Source organism: Castor canadensis, chromosome 11, assembly GCF_047511655.1.
Source record: "Castor canadensis chromosome 11, mCasCan1.hap1v2, whole genome shotgun sequence".
NCBI lineage: Eukaryota > Metazoa > Chordata > Mammalia > Rodentia > Castoridae > Castor > Castor canadensis.
The window spans coordinates 20,606,775-20,618,735 of NC_133396.1; the positions used below are offsets into that span (position 1 = coordinate 20,606,775).

The 11,961-nt window shown below is 53.3% G+C and overlaps 2 protein-coding genes across 4 annotated transcripts; both read right to left on the reverse strand.

The window, feature by feature from the left end:
• Positions 1 to 2,332: 2,332 nt before the first annotated feature.
• Hcrt (hypocretin neuropeptide precursor) lies at positions 2,333 to 4,436 on the reverse strand. The gene is made up of 2 exons (XM_020178482.2): positions 4,200 to 4,436; positions 2,333 to 3,404 (listed from the first exon to the last, which is right to left on the reverse strand). The coding sequence occupies exons 1-2, from the start codon at positions 4,218 to 4,220 to the stop codon at positions 3,033 to 3,035; spliced, it is 393 nt and encodes a 130-aa protein (XP_020034071.1). The 5' UTR covers positions 4,221 to 4,436; the 3' UTR covers positions 2,333 to 3,032.
• A 1,986-nt stretch (positions 4,437 to 6,422) lies between these two features.
• Ghdc (GH3 domain containing) lies at positions 6,423 to 10,628 on the reverse strand. 3 transcript variants are annotated; one of them, XM_020178500.2, is made up of 10 exons: positions 10,525 to 10,628; positions 10,248 to 10,327; positions 9,810 to 10,099; positions 9,400 to 9,521; positions 8,763 to 9,264; positions 8,163 to 8,352; positions 7,995 to 8,066; positions 7,785 to 7,918; positions 7,326 to 7,411; positions 6,423 to 7,052 (listed from the first exon to the last, which is right to left on the reverse strand). In XM_020178500.2, the coding sequence occupies exons 3-10, from the start codon at positions 10,084 to 10,086 to the stop codon at positions 6,834 to 6,836; spliced, it is 1,602 nt and encodes a 533-aa protein (XP_020034089.1). In that variant the 5' UTR covers positions 10,087 to 10,099; positions 10,248 to 10,327; positions 10,525 to 10,628; the 3' UTR covers positions 6,423 to 6,833. The 3 variants fall into 3 exon arrangements, with proteins under 3 accessions (XP_020034089.1, XP_020034090.1, XP_020034088.1); XM_020178501.2 differs by having other exon boundaries at positions 6,423 to 6,554; positions 10,248 to 10,622; XM_020178499.2 differs by having other exon boundaries at positions 10,248 to 10,622.
• Between the last annotated feature and the right edge of the window lie 1,333 nt (positions 10,629 to 11,961).

Consider the following 11,961-nt stretch of genomic DNA (forward strand, 5'->3'; position numbering starts at 1 on the left):
GGCGCCCCATGCGCCCCCCTGCCTCCTCCCCTCCCTCTCGCCGCCGCTGCCTCTCTGCTCTGAACCCCGTAGCTCTGAGCTCCGCTTTGCGCCGCCTCTGTCACCCCCACCTCCCCACGGGTCAGGTTTTTCCCTGAGGGCTCGGCCCGCGCCCGCCACGTGGCCCCACACGGGGAGGGGCCGCCAGAGACACACGCACCGCTCTCCGCACCGCTCTCCTCCCAGAGGGGAGCGGCCCACGCGTGTCTCTCGGGGAGAGAATTGGAGACACGCCCACCGAGAGGGGAGGCTTGCGCTTGTGGGGTGGGGCTTAGGTGGCAGACACGCCCTTCTTCCAGAGTGGCCACGCCCCCACGCGTGGTTCCCGGGCTGGTCCTGTGGCTCCACCCCACGGGTTTCCCCGCGCAGCCCACGCTCGGGTTGGTGTCTGGTTCACAGTGCCGCCTGCTGGAGTTGGGATATTTCGCGACATTCCCAGCCCTCTGTGCTCCAATGTGAACAGCATGGTTAAGAGACTAGTTTTGTGGATGGGGAGTGGAAGATTTGAAACCTTGGACGCCCAATGCCTATTAAGCACCGATCACCTATCGAACTCTGCTTCTGAGCACAGAAGAGCAGAATGAAAAGAGCTTTGGAGTCCTCCAAGTAGAATCTCAGCTCTGGACACTGCATGACTTAGCCTTTCCCTAGCCTCACTTTCCTTATCTGTAAAATGGAGCTAACAATTCTCTCTTCACTTGGTTTTCGTGAGGATTTAATAGGTAATGCCTGTCGCTGGCACAAAGTAAGTGTCTTGGAGGGCAATTGCCTCCCTGTTTTCCCTCATCCTGCCTTCCCTCTGCTGCCCTTCAAGTGGAAGACAAGCTGGAAGCAAGTTTGGGATGGCAAGCAATAGTTTTTTTGTTTTTGTTGGGACTGGAGTTTGAACTCTGGGCTTACCATTTGCAAAGCAGGGGCTCTACCTCTTGAACCACACCTCCAGTCCATTTTTGCTCTGATTATTTTTTTGGAGATGGGGTCTCCCAAACTATTAGCCTGGGCTGGCCTCGAACTTCCATCCTCCTAATCTCAGCCTCCCAAGTAGCTAAAACTATAGGCATAAGCCACCAGCACCCAGTGGTATAGTTTTGAGGTGGCCAGAGTAATGGTTTGCAAATGTCCAAGGATGCACAGGTGAGTTTTGATCTCTATCTTCTTCAAGATGCAGGCACTGCAGTGGCTAGTACGATCCACATGAAACCAGACACAGGACTTTCTCACCACCTAAGCAGAAAAAGATTGATGCAGCTGAGTGCTATGGATGAGGCTGGCTGCTTTCTGGGACAAAACAGCTAAAGCCAGTAAGAGTGGGAACCTGGATGGGTGAGAGGGCAGGCTAAATGCTAAATCCCATACTTCTATCAACCTCACCTGCCAAGGTCTGACCTGGACATTGTCTGAGATGTTAGATTGCTAGAAAGTGCCATGTGTTTTTGTGTTTTTACTTCTGCATGTTACATCAGTTTCCTAGACTTGCCATAACAAAGTACCACAAAGTGGATGACTTAAATAACAGAAATACACTGTTTCATAGTTTTGGAGGCTAGAATTCCAGGTCAAGATCAAGATGAAGGCAGGGATGGTTTCCTCCAAAGGTTCCAAGGAATAATCTGTACCATTCCTCTCCTGTAGCTGCTGATGAGTTGCCAGTGTCTTTGGCATTCCTTGGCTTGTAGATGCATTGCTCCAATCTCTACTTTCATGTTCCCGTGGGCGCCCCTGGGATTTCTCCCTGGTAATTCTGTGTCTGAATTCCCCCTTTATATAAGAACACTGCCCATAGTGGATTAGAGGGCCAACCTACTCTGGTATGACCTCGTCTTAACTATGCAAGAAACATCTTACATCTGCAAAAAAACCCTATTTTCTTTTCTTTTTTTTCTTTCCTTCTCTCTGTTTTCTTTTCTTTCTTTTCTTTTTTTTTTTTTTTGTGGTACTAGGGTTTGAACTCAGTGCCTCATGATGGCGAGGTAGGCACTCTACCACTTGAGCCACTCCACCAGCCCTTTTTTCGTATTGAGTGTTTTTGAGAAATGGATCTCACTTTTTGCATGGACTGGCCTTGAACTGTGATCCTCCTGATCTCTGTCTCCAGAGAAGCTAGGACTTTAGGCATGAGTCACCAATGCCTAACTAGGAAGCCCCTTATTATTTCTTCTTCTTCTTCTTCTTGCACTATTGGGATTTGAACTCAGGGCCTACACCTTGAACCACTCCACCAGCCCTTTTTTGTGGTGGATTGTTTTGAGATAGTGTCTCTAGAACTATTTGTCCAGGCTGGCTTCAAACCGGGATCCTCCGGCGCCCAGCAAGAAGCCTCATTTCTAAAGAAGGTTACATTCTGAATGATGGGGGTTATGACTTCAAACACATGAATTTTTCCGGAACACCATTCAACTTGTAACGTTGTCTGACTAGAGTTGCAGAAAAATCTTGCCCTACCTCTGCTTAAGAATTTCCCTTAATTACTACTGCTACAGAATAAAGGGCGAAGACTGATGAAATGTGAGGAACTTCTCAATCCGGGCTGCATGAACTCAACCACCCACACTACAGCCACGCTGGAAGATACATGGTTGAAGCTGAGGCGAGGCATATGAGCTTCAACCATCCTTTGCTGGATTCCGTTCCCCTATGCAGCCCTTCTTGCTCTTCCTCCATTCCCGGATCCTCCCCACCCGCACCCCATCAACGCTCCATTACAAAATGACTAGCAGAGTAGCGTGGGGAGCGACTGTCCCGCATCCTCTCCCCCAAACAAGCACTCGCGCAGTTCTCCCTGCACCCCTGGGCTTTGCACGGTTCCTTGCACTGGAAGCTCTCCCGCACAAGCTGGCTTCCAGGCTCTAGCGTCTTAGATGCTCTCCTGCCTCACACAGGAACAACGACCAGCCACACGAACAGGGATTCGTCTTTATTGCCGTTTTTCTAGGGATTCACGCTGGCGAGTAGAGGGGAAAAGGATGGGACCAGCACAGAGACGGAAGAAATGCTCAGACTCCGGACCTTGCTCCGGGCGCGACGACTACGGCGGCCGCGGTGGGACAACGGCGCCCGGGGCAGGGCCGCGGCCCCGGCTCTGCGCCTGCGCGGCGGCCCATGGTCAGGATGCCCGCCGCGTGGTTGCCGCTGGCCTGCAGGAGGCGCTGGAGCCGGCCCTGGAGGCCCGGGGGCCCTGGCCGCCGCTTGCCCAGCGTGAGGATGCCGGCTGCATGGTTGCCGGCGCCGTGCAGCAGCTCGTACAGGCGGCAGGAGCACGTCTTCTGGCGACAGCAGTCGGGCAGAGGCTGTGCGGCAGCCCCAGGTGACAGCAGGGCAGGTGGCAGCAGCAGCAGCAGTAGTAGCGTCACAGCGGCCCAGGAGACCTAGGGAAGCAGAGACAGGTCGCTGGAGGTCGTCCCTCCTAGCCTGCTACCAACCTCCATTCCCAGTCCCTATTCAGCTGGCTCCGTGCCCGGTCCTGGTCTGCGCTGTCACCTATTTTTCCTGCGTTTTCGCCCTTGGTCATGTCTGGTTCCTATGTCAGCTAGCTCATCCTTCAAGACCCAGCAGAGCATCTCCTCCAGGAAGCCCTTGGAGACTTCCTAGGCAGAATAAATCCCTCTTGCCTCTGTATACCTTTGTCCATCGTGCCCATTTCAAAGGTTTACCACTACACCTGGAAACAGGCATATATGAGTCTGTTTGTACATTTAGTGTCATCCCCACCCTCCCCCCACCACACACCACGTGGAAATCGGGAATGGCAGAACTCCAAGCTGTTGTCTCCTCTGCTTTTGCCCTTGCAGAGGCGAAATTGGGCACCATGGTTTTAGATCAGTTCCCCACCCTCTGGGGACAAAGCTTCCTCACCTGTAAACGGAGTATTAAATAATTCCTACTATGCAGGGCTGCTGGGGGAATGACATGAGATGACAGGTGCAAACAGCACCTGATAGACACATAGTGGACAATAAATATGAGCACTTAGGAAAACAGGGCACAATCTGGTGTTAGCCAAGGAAGATTTTCTACCAACATCCACCCAGTCTCCCACCTCAGAACCCACATAGGAAAAGACCAAGAGCAGAGACACCTCTGGCCTTTCCTCCAGCCCCCTGAGCACGTACTCCAGAGACCACCCTAGTATAATGAATCATCTTTCATCCCTGGGCATTTACCTTTGTGGAAGGAAGGTTCATGGCGTCTAGAACTCAGGGTGGGTTAGCCTGAAGGTCTGTAGTGCAGTGGTCCAAACAGCGAGGAGCCTTGAGGCCAGCGACTGTAACCTGCTACCAGGGACCTGGGGTTTATAGTGAGCTGAGGTGGTGGGGAAGAGATGAGTACTTGCGTCCATTCTTGAGCCAGACAAAGGAATGTCTAAGATTAGCGTCCCACAGTGGGACCGTCTCCAGGTTGGGCCCAAGGAATGGCCGCTGAGGTGTTCAGAGGCCTAAATTGGATTCAGCTATGACCCTGGTCCCCCCTTTGTCTGTCTGCCTGCTCCCTGGAGATGGGGCGGTCTCCCGGCACTAATGAGGCCACCTTACATCCAGGAATCTGAGTGCACAAAAGAGGCCTTGGCTGGGGAGCTGGCCTGGGACAATAGGGGAGGGGAAGATACTAATTAGGGCAAAAAAGGCAGTGCGAGATATGCTGTCCACAGTGCGTTGGGGGGAGGGCAGTCACATAGTAGCAGCCCCCACCCCCCTTCCTCATCACTGCTCCTGGGGTCTGTCAGGTTCTAGAGCCTTCTCCTCAGAAACAGTTCCTCAGCTGCCCTCCTCTCTCCCCAGCTCTCCTTCCCTTCTGCCCCTTCCAACAACCTCCATGACAGAAAACCTTGGAGACCCACTGTGGGCAGTGGGAGAAAAGGCAGTCAAGCCTGGCTTCTGCTGGAAGCTGATAGAAAGTGTCTCCTCCCCAGCTGTCTCCTGGGCCAGGCTGCCTGGAGGGAAGGCATGTACCCCCCCCTCCCCCGCTCCAGGCTGACCTTGTGTTCAAAGCACTGTTACGGAGCTCCTGGGCCAGCCCCACATGAGCTCAGGAGCAATGGTGTGCCTAGGCCGTAGCCCTGTTTTCAAGGAACACGTGCGTCTGGGTAGGATGCCATGTGGCATAAGGAGAGCTCAGGAGACAGCAGGATTACTCAGACATCAACAAGAATCAGTCACTTCTGGCAGGGTAGGATAGGGAACCTTTGAAGGCTTTGTTTGAAAAGTAGTCAGGTAGATTGGGGGAGAAGGTATACCACAGAAGGGACAACATGAGCAAAGGCCTGGAGGTGACAGTGGGATGGGGTCCTCATAGTCTTCTATGGAGCAAGGGGGCCCTGCTTCATGAGGGCCAGGCTTTTCAAAGGGCCTTATGAGCCAAGCTGATGGGTCTTCCTTGGGCAGTGGGAAGCCCACTGGATGGAACAGGAGAGTTACAGGCTGACGTGGCACTGGTTGGGTAGGAGGGAGAGGCCCATAGGTGGGGATATGGGAAGGACTGAGAAGCAATTCACAGGCAGAATCCAAAGCTGGACAACAGATCCAGAATGGCTGTGTATTTAGGAAGAGCTGCAGGATCTTGGGCAAGCCTTGTAGCCGGGAGGCTCAGTTTCTCTATTGCTTTGGACACAACCCAGGTGGCTCTGGATTTCTTTTCTTTTCTTTTTTCTTTTTTTTTTTTTTTGGCAGTACTAGCGTTTGAACTCAGGGCCTGCACCTTGAGCTACTCAGCCAAACCTTTTTTGTGATTTTTTTTTTTAAAGATTGGGTCTCATGAACAATTTGCCCTGGCTGGCTTCAAACCGCGATTCTCCTGATCTCTGCCTCCTGAGGCTAGTATTACAGGCATGAGCCCTTGGTGCCCAGCTCCTATGATACTTTGTGATTTGAAGTACTCCCCCTCACTCACCAGGTGGGTTCATGGCTCAGTGCTAAGGCTGGCCAGGGAAGCTGGGAATGGCTTCTCCAACTTTGGCCTACACTGGGATGGGGGAGGCAGGAGGAGGCTCTGTGTCTCTGTGGTGGGACTCCCCAATTTCCTGCATGTACACATACCTAACCCAGCCCAGCTGGAGAGCAGGAGGAGAACCCCGGGACTTGGAACAGAAAGGAGAATGGCCAGTGGGGAGGAGAGCCCAGGCTGCAGCAGACTGGCAGTGTAAATGCAACCCCACATAATTTCCCCAAAACAGACCCAGGTGAAGAACTGGGTACAAGAGGTCTTTTTTGGGAACTGGTCCAGTAAGCACAATGAGGGAGTGGGCAAAGGAGGGGCGGGAAGAAAAACCATAGGAAAAACACCAGTGAGTGACTTGGGTGACTGGGCACCATCTTACTGGGGACCCTAAAGAGATCATATAGGAAAAAAAAAAAAAGTGATTATACAGAACACACTTCAGACTTGTCCACTTAGAGAAAATGATGCAGGGGCCTTTATTGTACTGACTGAGAGTCACTCCAGAGGTCATTAATCCCCATTACTTTCAGCACACCCAGTTCACTGTCAAGCAGACACGACTATGGCCAGAGAACACCGTCAGACTGAAAGACACAGGAAACCATCAGTGTGTATGGGAGCTCTCCAGCCATGTCCTCTAAGGTAAGCCCAGGAGGATATGGGCAGAGGACTGCTTAGGTCTGCAACACCTCTGAAGCCTACACCTCAGAACTGGCCTACTAGGCCAAGTTCTCTCCCATCAAATTCAGTAGTTCTAGTGGACCAATGTCAAGTGAAGGCCCCAGACCAAGAACTCTCCATCCAGAGGGGCCCCAGAGCAAAGAGTAAGGTGGGAGCTGGGCAGTTGGTGCCACTGCATTGGCTCAGGACACCACTCTTCTCTGCAGGAGCTGAGCCAGGTGCCTGTGCCTAAGGACCCGGGGCATTGTGGGAGGGAAAGAGGATGAAGGGCAGGCAGTCAAGGCTTCCCGGAGTGCTCGGAAGGCTCCCAGCCCCACCAGGTGGACTCTGGCAGGACCCACACTGCCCCGGAACCGCAGGGACTTGTAGTGAGCAGAGGCTTCCTGAAGGCAGTGGTCAAGCTGGGAACAGAATGGCCAGAGTGAGGCTGGTGTGTGGCTGTGTGTGCATGAGGTGTGTATGTCTGTGTCCAGGGTACATGCATTTAGGAGACTTGTGTGTGCAAGTTGAGTTTGTGAGACCCATCCCTCACAGCTCAGAGCCCCAGAACAGGGTTTCTCCTCCCTGGCCCCCTCTCCCCACCACTCCCCTGACCCCTGACTCCATGGCACCCTGGGGGCATGAAGAGTGGAGATGGCTGTCAGACCCTGGCACTCAAATCCTGGCTCTTTTACCTTGTCTCGATTTTCCTCTGACAGATTCCGCAGCCCCCTCAGTTCCACAAACACTTCATAGTGTGGAGCAGAGCCCTCAGAGGAGTCTGTGGACAAAGCCACATTTCCTGAGAACAGGGTGGCTTCCAGAACCAACGCCCTCTGCCCCATCTCTTCTTCCCCATTCTGAGGTTCATGGTGGTAGGGAGGAGTTTCTTGGTGGGGAGGAGTTTCTTGGTGGGGAGTCGGGCAAGTGGAGGGGACTCTAGAGCCTAATCCTAAATATGAGACAGGCCTGGAGAGAAAGTGGTTACAAACTGCAGAAAGAAAGATGAGAGGTAGATACAGAGAGGGATTTTTGTTAGAAACAGCAGGAGAGATTGTGTCTTATCTCTTTCCTTAGAGGTCTCTCCTAAGAGAGGTTCTTAGGTTGGGGGATAGCCAACCTAAGAACTGGAGGCAGGAGTCAGAGACACTTACCCAGAATGCTGCTCTCCACACAGCCATGGTCCAACAGCTTGGCCCCAGGCCACTGCCCCACTGCCTGAGCCAGGGCCTCAGAGAATACATTCTCACCAGTAACTTCTCCTCGCACACTCAGGGCCTGGTCCAGCCTTGAGGGGAGGAAGGAGGAGGCAGTGGAGCCCAGAACACAATGACAACCCCTTAGCACCCCTGGGGGTTACTTACCTGTACATGAACCTGACAACTGGACACTTATTATAGGCACCGACCACCTGCACCACATCACCCAGGCAGCACCTGAAGGGATGGATTGGGAGAGAGGGTGAGCTATGTCCCTGTTCCCTGGCAGGGCATCAAAGGACCTGAGGTAGCAGAGGCTAGGCAGGAGGTCACCTGGTAAGGCTAATGTGGTCAGTCAGCACCAGCTCGTACTCCTTCCCCTTTTGGGCTTCAGCCAGGAGGGTGGGGGCTGCCTCCTCTTGGGCTCCTTCCTTGACTGGCAGCAGCTCAATAAAGGGGGCTCCCGGGAGCAGAAGGTAGAGTCCCTGGGGCTGCTCTGGCCATAGGTTTAGGCCCATCACCCCTGTGAGGAGCAAAGCAGCCTCCTTGTTGTGGGGTGGTACATTGCTTTGTGCCAGGCAACAGCAGATAGCAATGCCTTACCCTGAACCCCAGGCCCTACTCTTTGGAGCATCTGATCCTTTTGCTTCCCTTCTATTTCCATCCTTGTAGGCCCAGTATGCTCCCTCCCAGACCCTAACTGGAAAAGGGCAGACACAAGACCATGGTTCCGGAGATAGCAAAGCTGCAGTTTGTGCAAGATTCTGCCCCTCTGTGATCCTGAGTGTGTTTGTCTGTGAGGCAGAGCTGCTAATCCCCATCATACAGGGCGCTGGGGAAGATTAAAGAGGAATATGTAGGGCTTGGTTCATGGCAGCTAGGAGTGTGACCTCTACCCTTGCCCCCACCTCACTGTCCCTGTGTCCAGCTGACCTCCAGAGGCAGAATAAGCAGGAGAGAAGAAGGCTAGCCCTTGGCACCACAAGGCTCCAAGGGCAGCCACAGCCTCAGCCTGGCCTCCTGCATCCAGAGTCACCACCACTTGCAGCTTTGGCCAGAGCCGAAGGGCCAGTCCTCGGGAACCCTGATTTAGGGCATCCCGAAGTTCAGCTGCACGTCTAGGGAGAGGCGCTCCAGGGTTCCCTACAGCAATTGCCGCAGCCAGCTCTTCACCCCTGGACTCCAGGTCCAAGAAGACGTCCAGGAGGTCAACTGCTGTCCCGGCCTCCAGTCCCCTCAGCTCTGGAGACCTCAATGCTTCCAGCAGAAGGGTCTCAGAGTCCTTGGCCCCCGTGGGGCTTGCCCAGCCCAGGGCACGCCAGGGCCAGGGGAGGGGGCTGGGCCACGGGGATGTTGGGGTCACACGGGCAGTGCCTCCTGGAGCCAGCACTTCTGGGTAGGCCTTGTTTAGGGCTACCAGACCCAGTAGGGTGGCCTGTAGGGGGACCAGAAAGACTGTTAGTTTGACCTCAGAGCTAGACCCCAAATCACAAGTTTGAGTACCCTGATGGGAGAGTTTGGCTACAAGTAGGGGTCTTAGTGGGACTGGGCTCTGGCCATCCCCTTTTACCTGCAGAGAGGTCTCCCCATGGTACTGGTTTGAGGTAGGAGGTGGGAGATGCCCCTCACTTTCTTTCTCCTGAGCTTGGCTGGCCTTGGTCAGTGGGAGATGATTCCGGAAGGTGCTCATGTCTATAGCCCCAAAGACACCAGAAACTCCTCAGGAAAGCTGTTTCCCAAGAGTTTCAAGCAAGACTGGTGAGACTCCTGAGAAAGGAAGGAACCCAGAGCAGGCCTGGGGAGTGAGGGGCAGGAAAAGGCCCAGGACAGGAAAAAAATCCATCCTGGGCCCCAGTAGGTCTCTGCGCCAGGCGCCGCGCCACAATGGGTGGTGGTGGCGGGTGTTCAGATTCTGGAATCTGTCTATCCTGTGGGATTGCTTTCTCTTTGGGTCACTTCCCCAGACTCTGGAAAACACACCTGTGCTCCCCCTGATGGGACAGCGGAGTCCCTGGGCTCCCTGCAGACACCATGTCAGGGCCTGCTGCTGGCTTTGACCCACATGCAGCGTGCTGTGTTCTAATCTCCGCCGTTGCCAGGCAGCTGCCCAGGCCAGGACTCTCCATGCCACACGGTGCTGAAGGCTGGCAAGCCAGGACAGCCTGGCTTTGTGAGATGTCTGCTTCCCGATCATGGTCAACATGGGCAGCAGGAAGAGCAGGAGCAACAGCAGGAGCCACAGCAGCCACAGCAGCATCTCCAAGCAGCTCCTGGGAAGAGAAAGAACCCACTTATGGGGGTGCTGAGGCGATAGCCCTTTCTTCCTCCACACTCTATTACACACAGGAAAACCAATTAAAGGACCCTGCTGGGCATGTGTTGTGGAGGAGAACATCCAGGCTCCGGAGTGCCACTGACCTGAGTTCAGATCCTGCCTCTGCCGCTTTCTAGCTGTGTGGCTGTGGGTGACCCACGCTGCACTGAGCTTGCCTCCTTATCTGTACAATGGGAAGAATAACAGCTCCCTCAGAAGGCATAGAGAGGGCTAGGCACCGGGCCTGCACATAACAACGGCTGCTTAACAAATGGCATCTTTCGTCCACTCCCGAGTGGCTTTGCTGTTTCTCAGGATCCTCCCTGTCCCAGCTCCGAGTCCCTCTCGAGCCCTGGGCAGTGGGTCCATGCTGGCATGCACCTGTCACAGCCCACTTCCGCCTACTCCCAGCTCCCGGGACCCCTCAGTTCCTCAGTGTCATACACATCCGCCAGAGAGAAGAGCGATGGCTTTAAAGGGCTGGGCTTGGATAGGGAAGTCCCGAGAGTGGGGAGGGGCTGGGAGGGGGTGCTCTTAAAGGGACAAGTCACCTAAAGGATGACAAGTTGAATTGACTCAGGCCGGCAGATGAGGGAGTTAGGGCCAGAGAAGCGTGATCCTCCAACTTGTGCGGGTGAAGGAAGAGGGAGCTGAGTGTGGAGAAGAGTAGCATTAAGTAGCTGGAACTCCACCCTGGAGCAGGTTCAAGCTTGAGAACTGCTAAAAACCAAATAGTCTCCCACTCCAGAAATCCTCTCCTTCAAGAAAGGAAACAAATTTGGCCCAGTGTAGTGCATGACTATAATCCCAGCTACTCCGGAGTGGAGATTGGGAGGATTGGGGTTCACGTCCAGTCCAGGCAAAAAGTTAGCAGGGTCCCATATCAATAAGCTGGGTGTGGTGCCACGTGCCTGGCATCCCAGGTATGTAGGAGGCATAGGTAGGAGGACTGCAATCCAAGGCTGGCACCAGGCAAAACCATGACACCCTATCTGACAAAAAAAAAAAAAAAAAAAAGGGCTAGAGCCTATAGAGCACCTGCCAAGCTGAAAACCCTGAGTTCAACCCCTCAGCTCTGCCAAAAAAAAAAAAGTGGCTCACGCCTGTAATCCTAGCTACTCAGGAGGCAGAAATTAAGAGGACTGGGGTTTGAAGCCAGCCCAGGCAAATAGTTCAGGAGACCCTATCTTGAAAAAAACCTATACAAAAAAAGGACTGGTGGAGTGGCTCAAAGTGTAGGCTCTGAGTTCAAATCCCAGTACTGCAAAAAAAAAACCCTTTTATTATTGAATTAAACAGAATGACAGAATGTGATGTGTATCACAGGCAATCTGTTAAGAATTTACAGAGGGAACTCACCCTTTTATACAGACAAGCAGATGAACTCTTTTACATAGGCTTCCAAGATAAATAATAACTCCTTCTTAAGTAAGACGACTTGACAGCAGTGTTTGTCATGTATAGTTCGTCCAAACTTTACCTGGTAACTGGCATGAGTTTATTGGCTTTATTTCAAGGGAAAACAAACGTCTTAGATCTTTATGGCAGAGGTAATTTTGCAACTTGGAGCAAGGAATTTACAGAAGGTAGGCTCCCACCCTCTCGCCGGCAAGTTGAAAAAGCTATGCTCTAGATTGTCCTGTGGTCCATGTTCAGCCCTCCCTCCACCTGTGCCCTGACTTAGCCCTCAAAACACTAATCCCTGCGTCAGCACTTCCCTCCAGGTCTTTCTGAGAATCTTGTTTGTCTTCCAAGCTGAACCTCTTTAACTGAGCTACTCTTATTCTTTGGCTACCATCTCTCTCTCTCCTCTCTCTC

Excerpts from the sequence above, each read along its gene's own strand:
- Hcrt (XM_020178482.2), bottom strand. The coding sequence starts at position 4,220 with ATGAACCTTCCTTCCACAAAG. Across the intron at positions 3,405-4,199 it reads TGAACCTTCCTTCCACAAAG|GTCTCCTGGGCCGCTGTGAC; the intron begins GTAAATGCCCAG and ends CTGCTTCCCTAG.
- Ghdc (XM_020178500.2), bottom strand. The coding sequence starts at position 10,086 with ATGCTGCTGTGGCTGCTGTGGCTCCTGCTGTTGCTCCTGCTCTTCCTG. Across the intron at positions 8,353-8,762 it reads TGCTTATTCTGCCTCTGGAG|GGGTGATGGGCCTAAACCTA; the intron begins GTCAGCTGGACA and ends TGCTCCTCACAG. Across the intron at positions 7,412-7,784 it reads TGTGGAGAGCAGCATTCTGG|ACTCCTCTGAGGGCTCTGCT; the intron begins GTAAGTGTCTCT and ends CTTTGTCCACAG.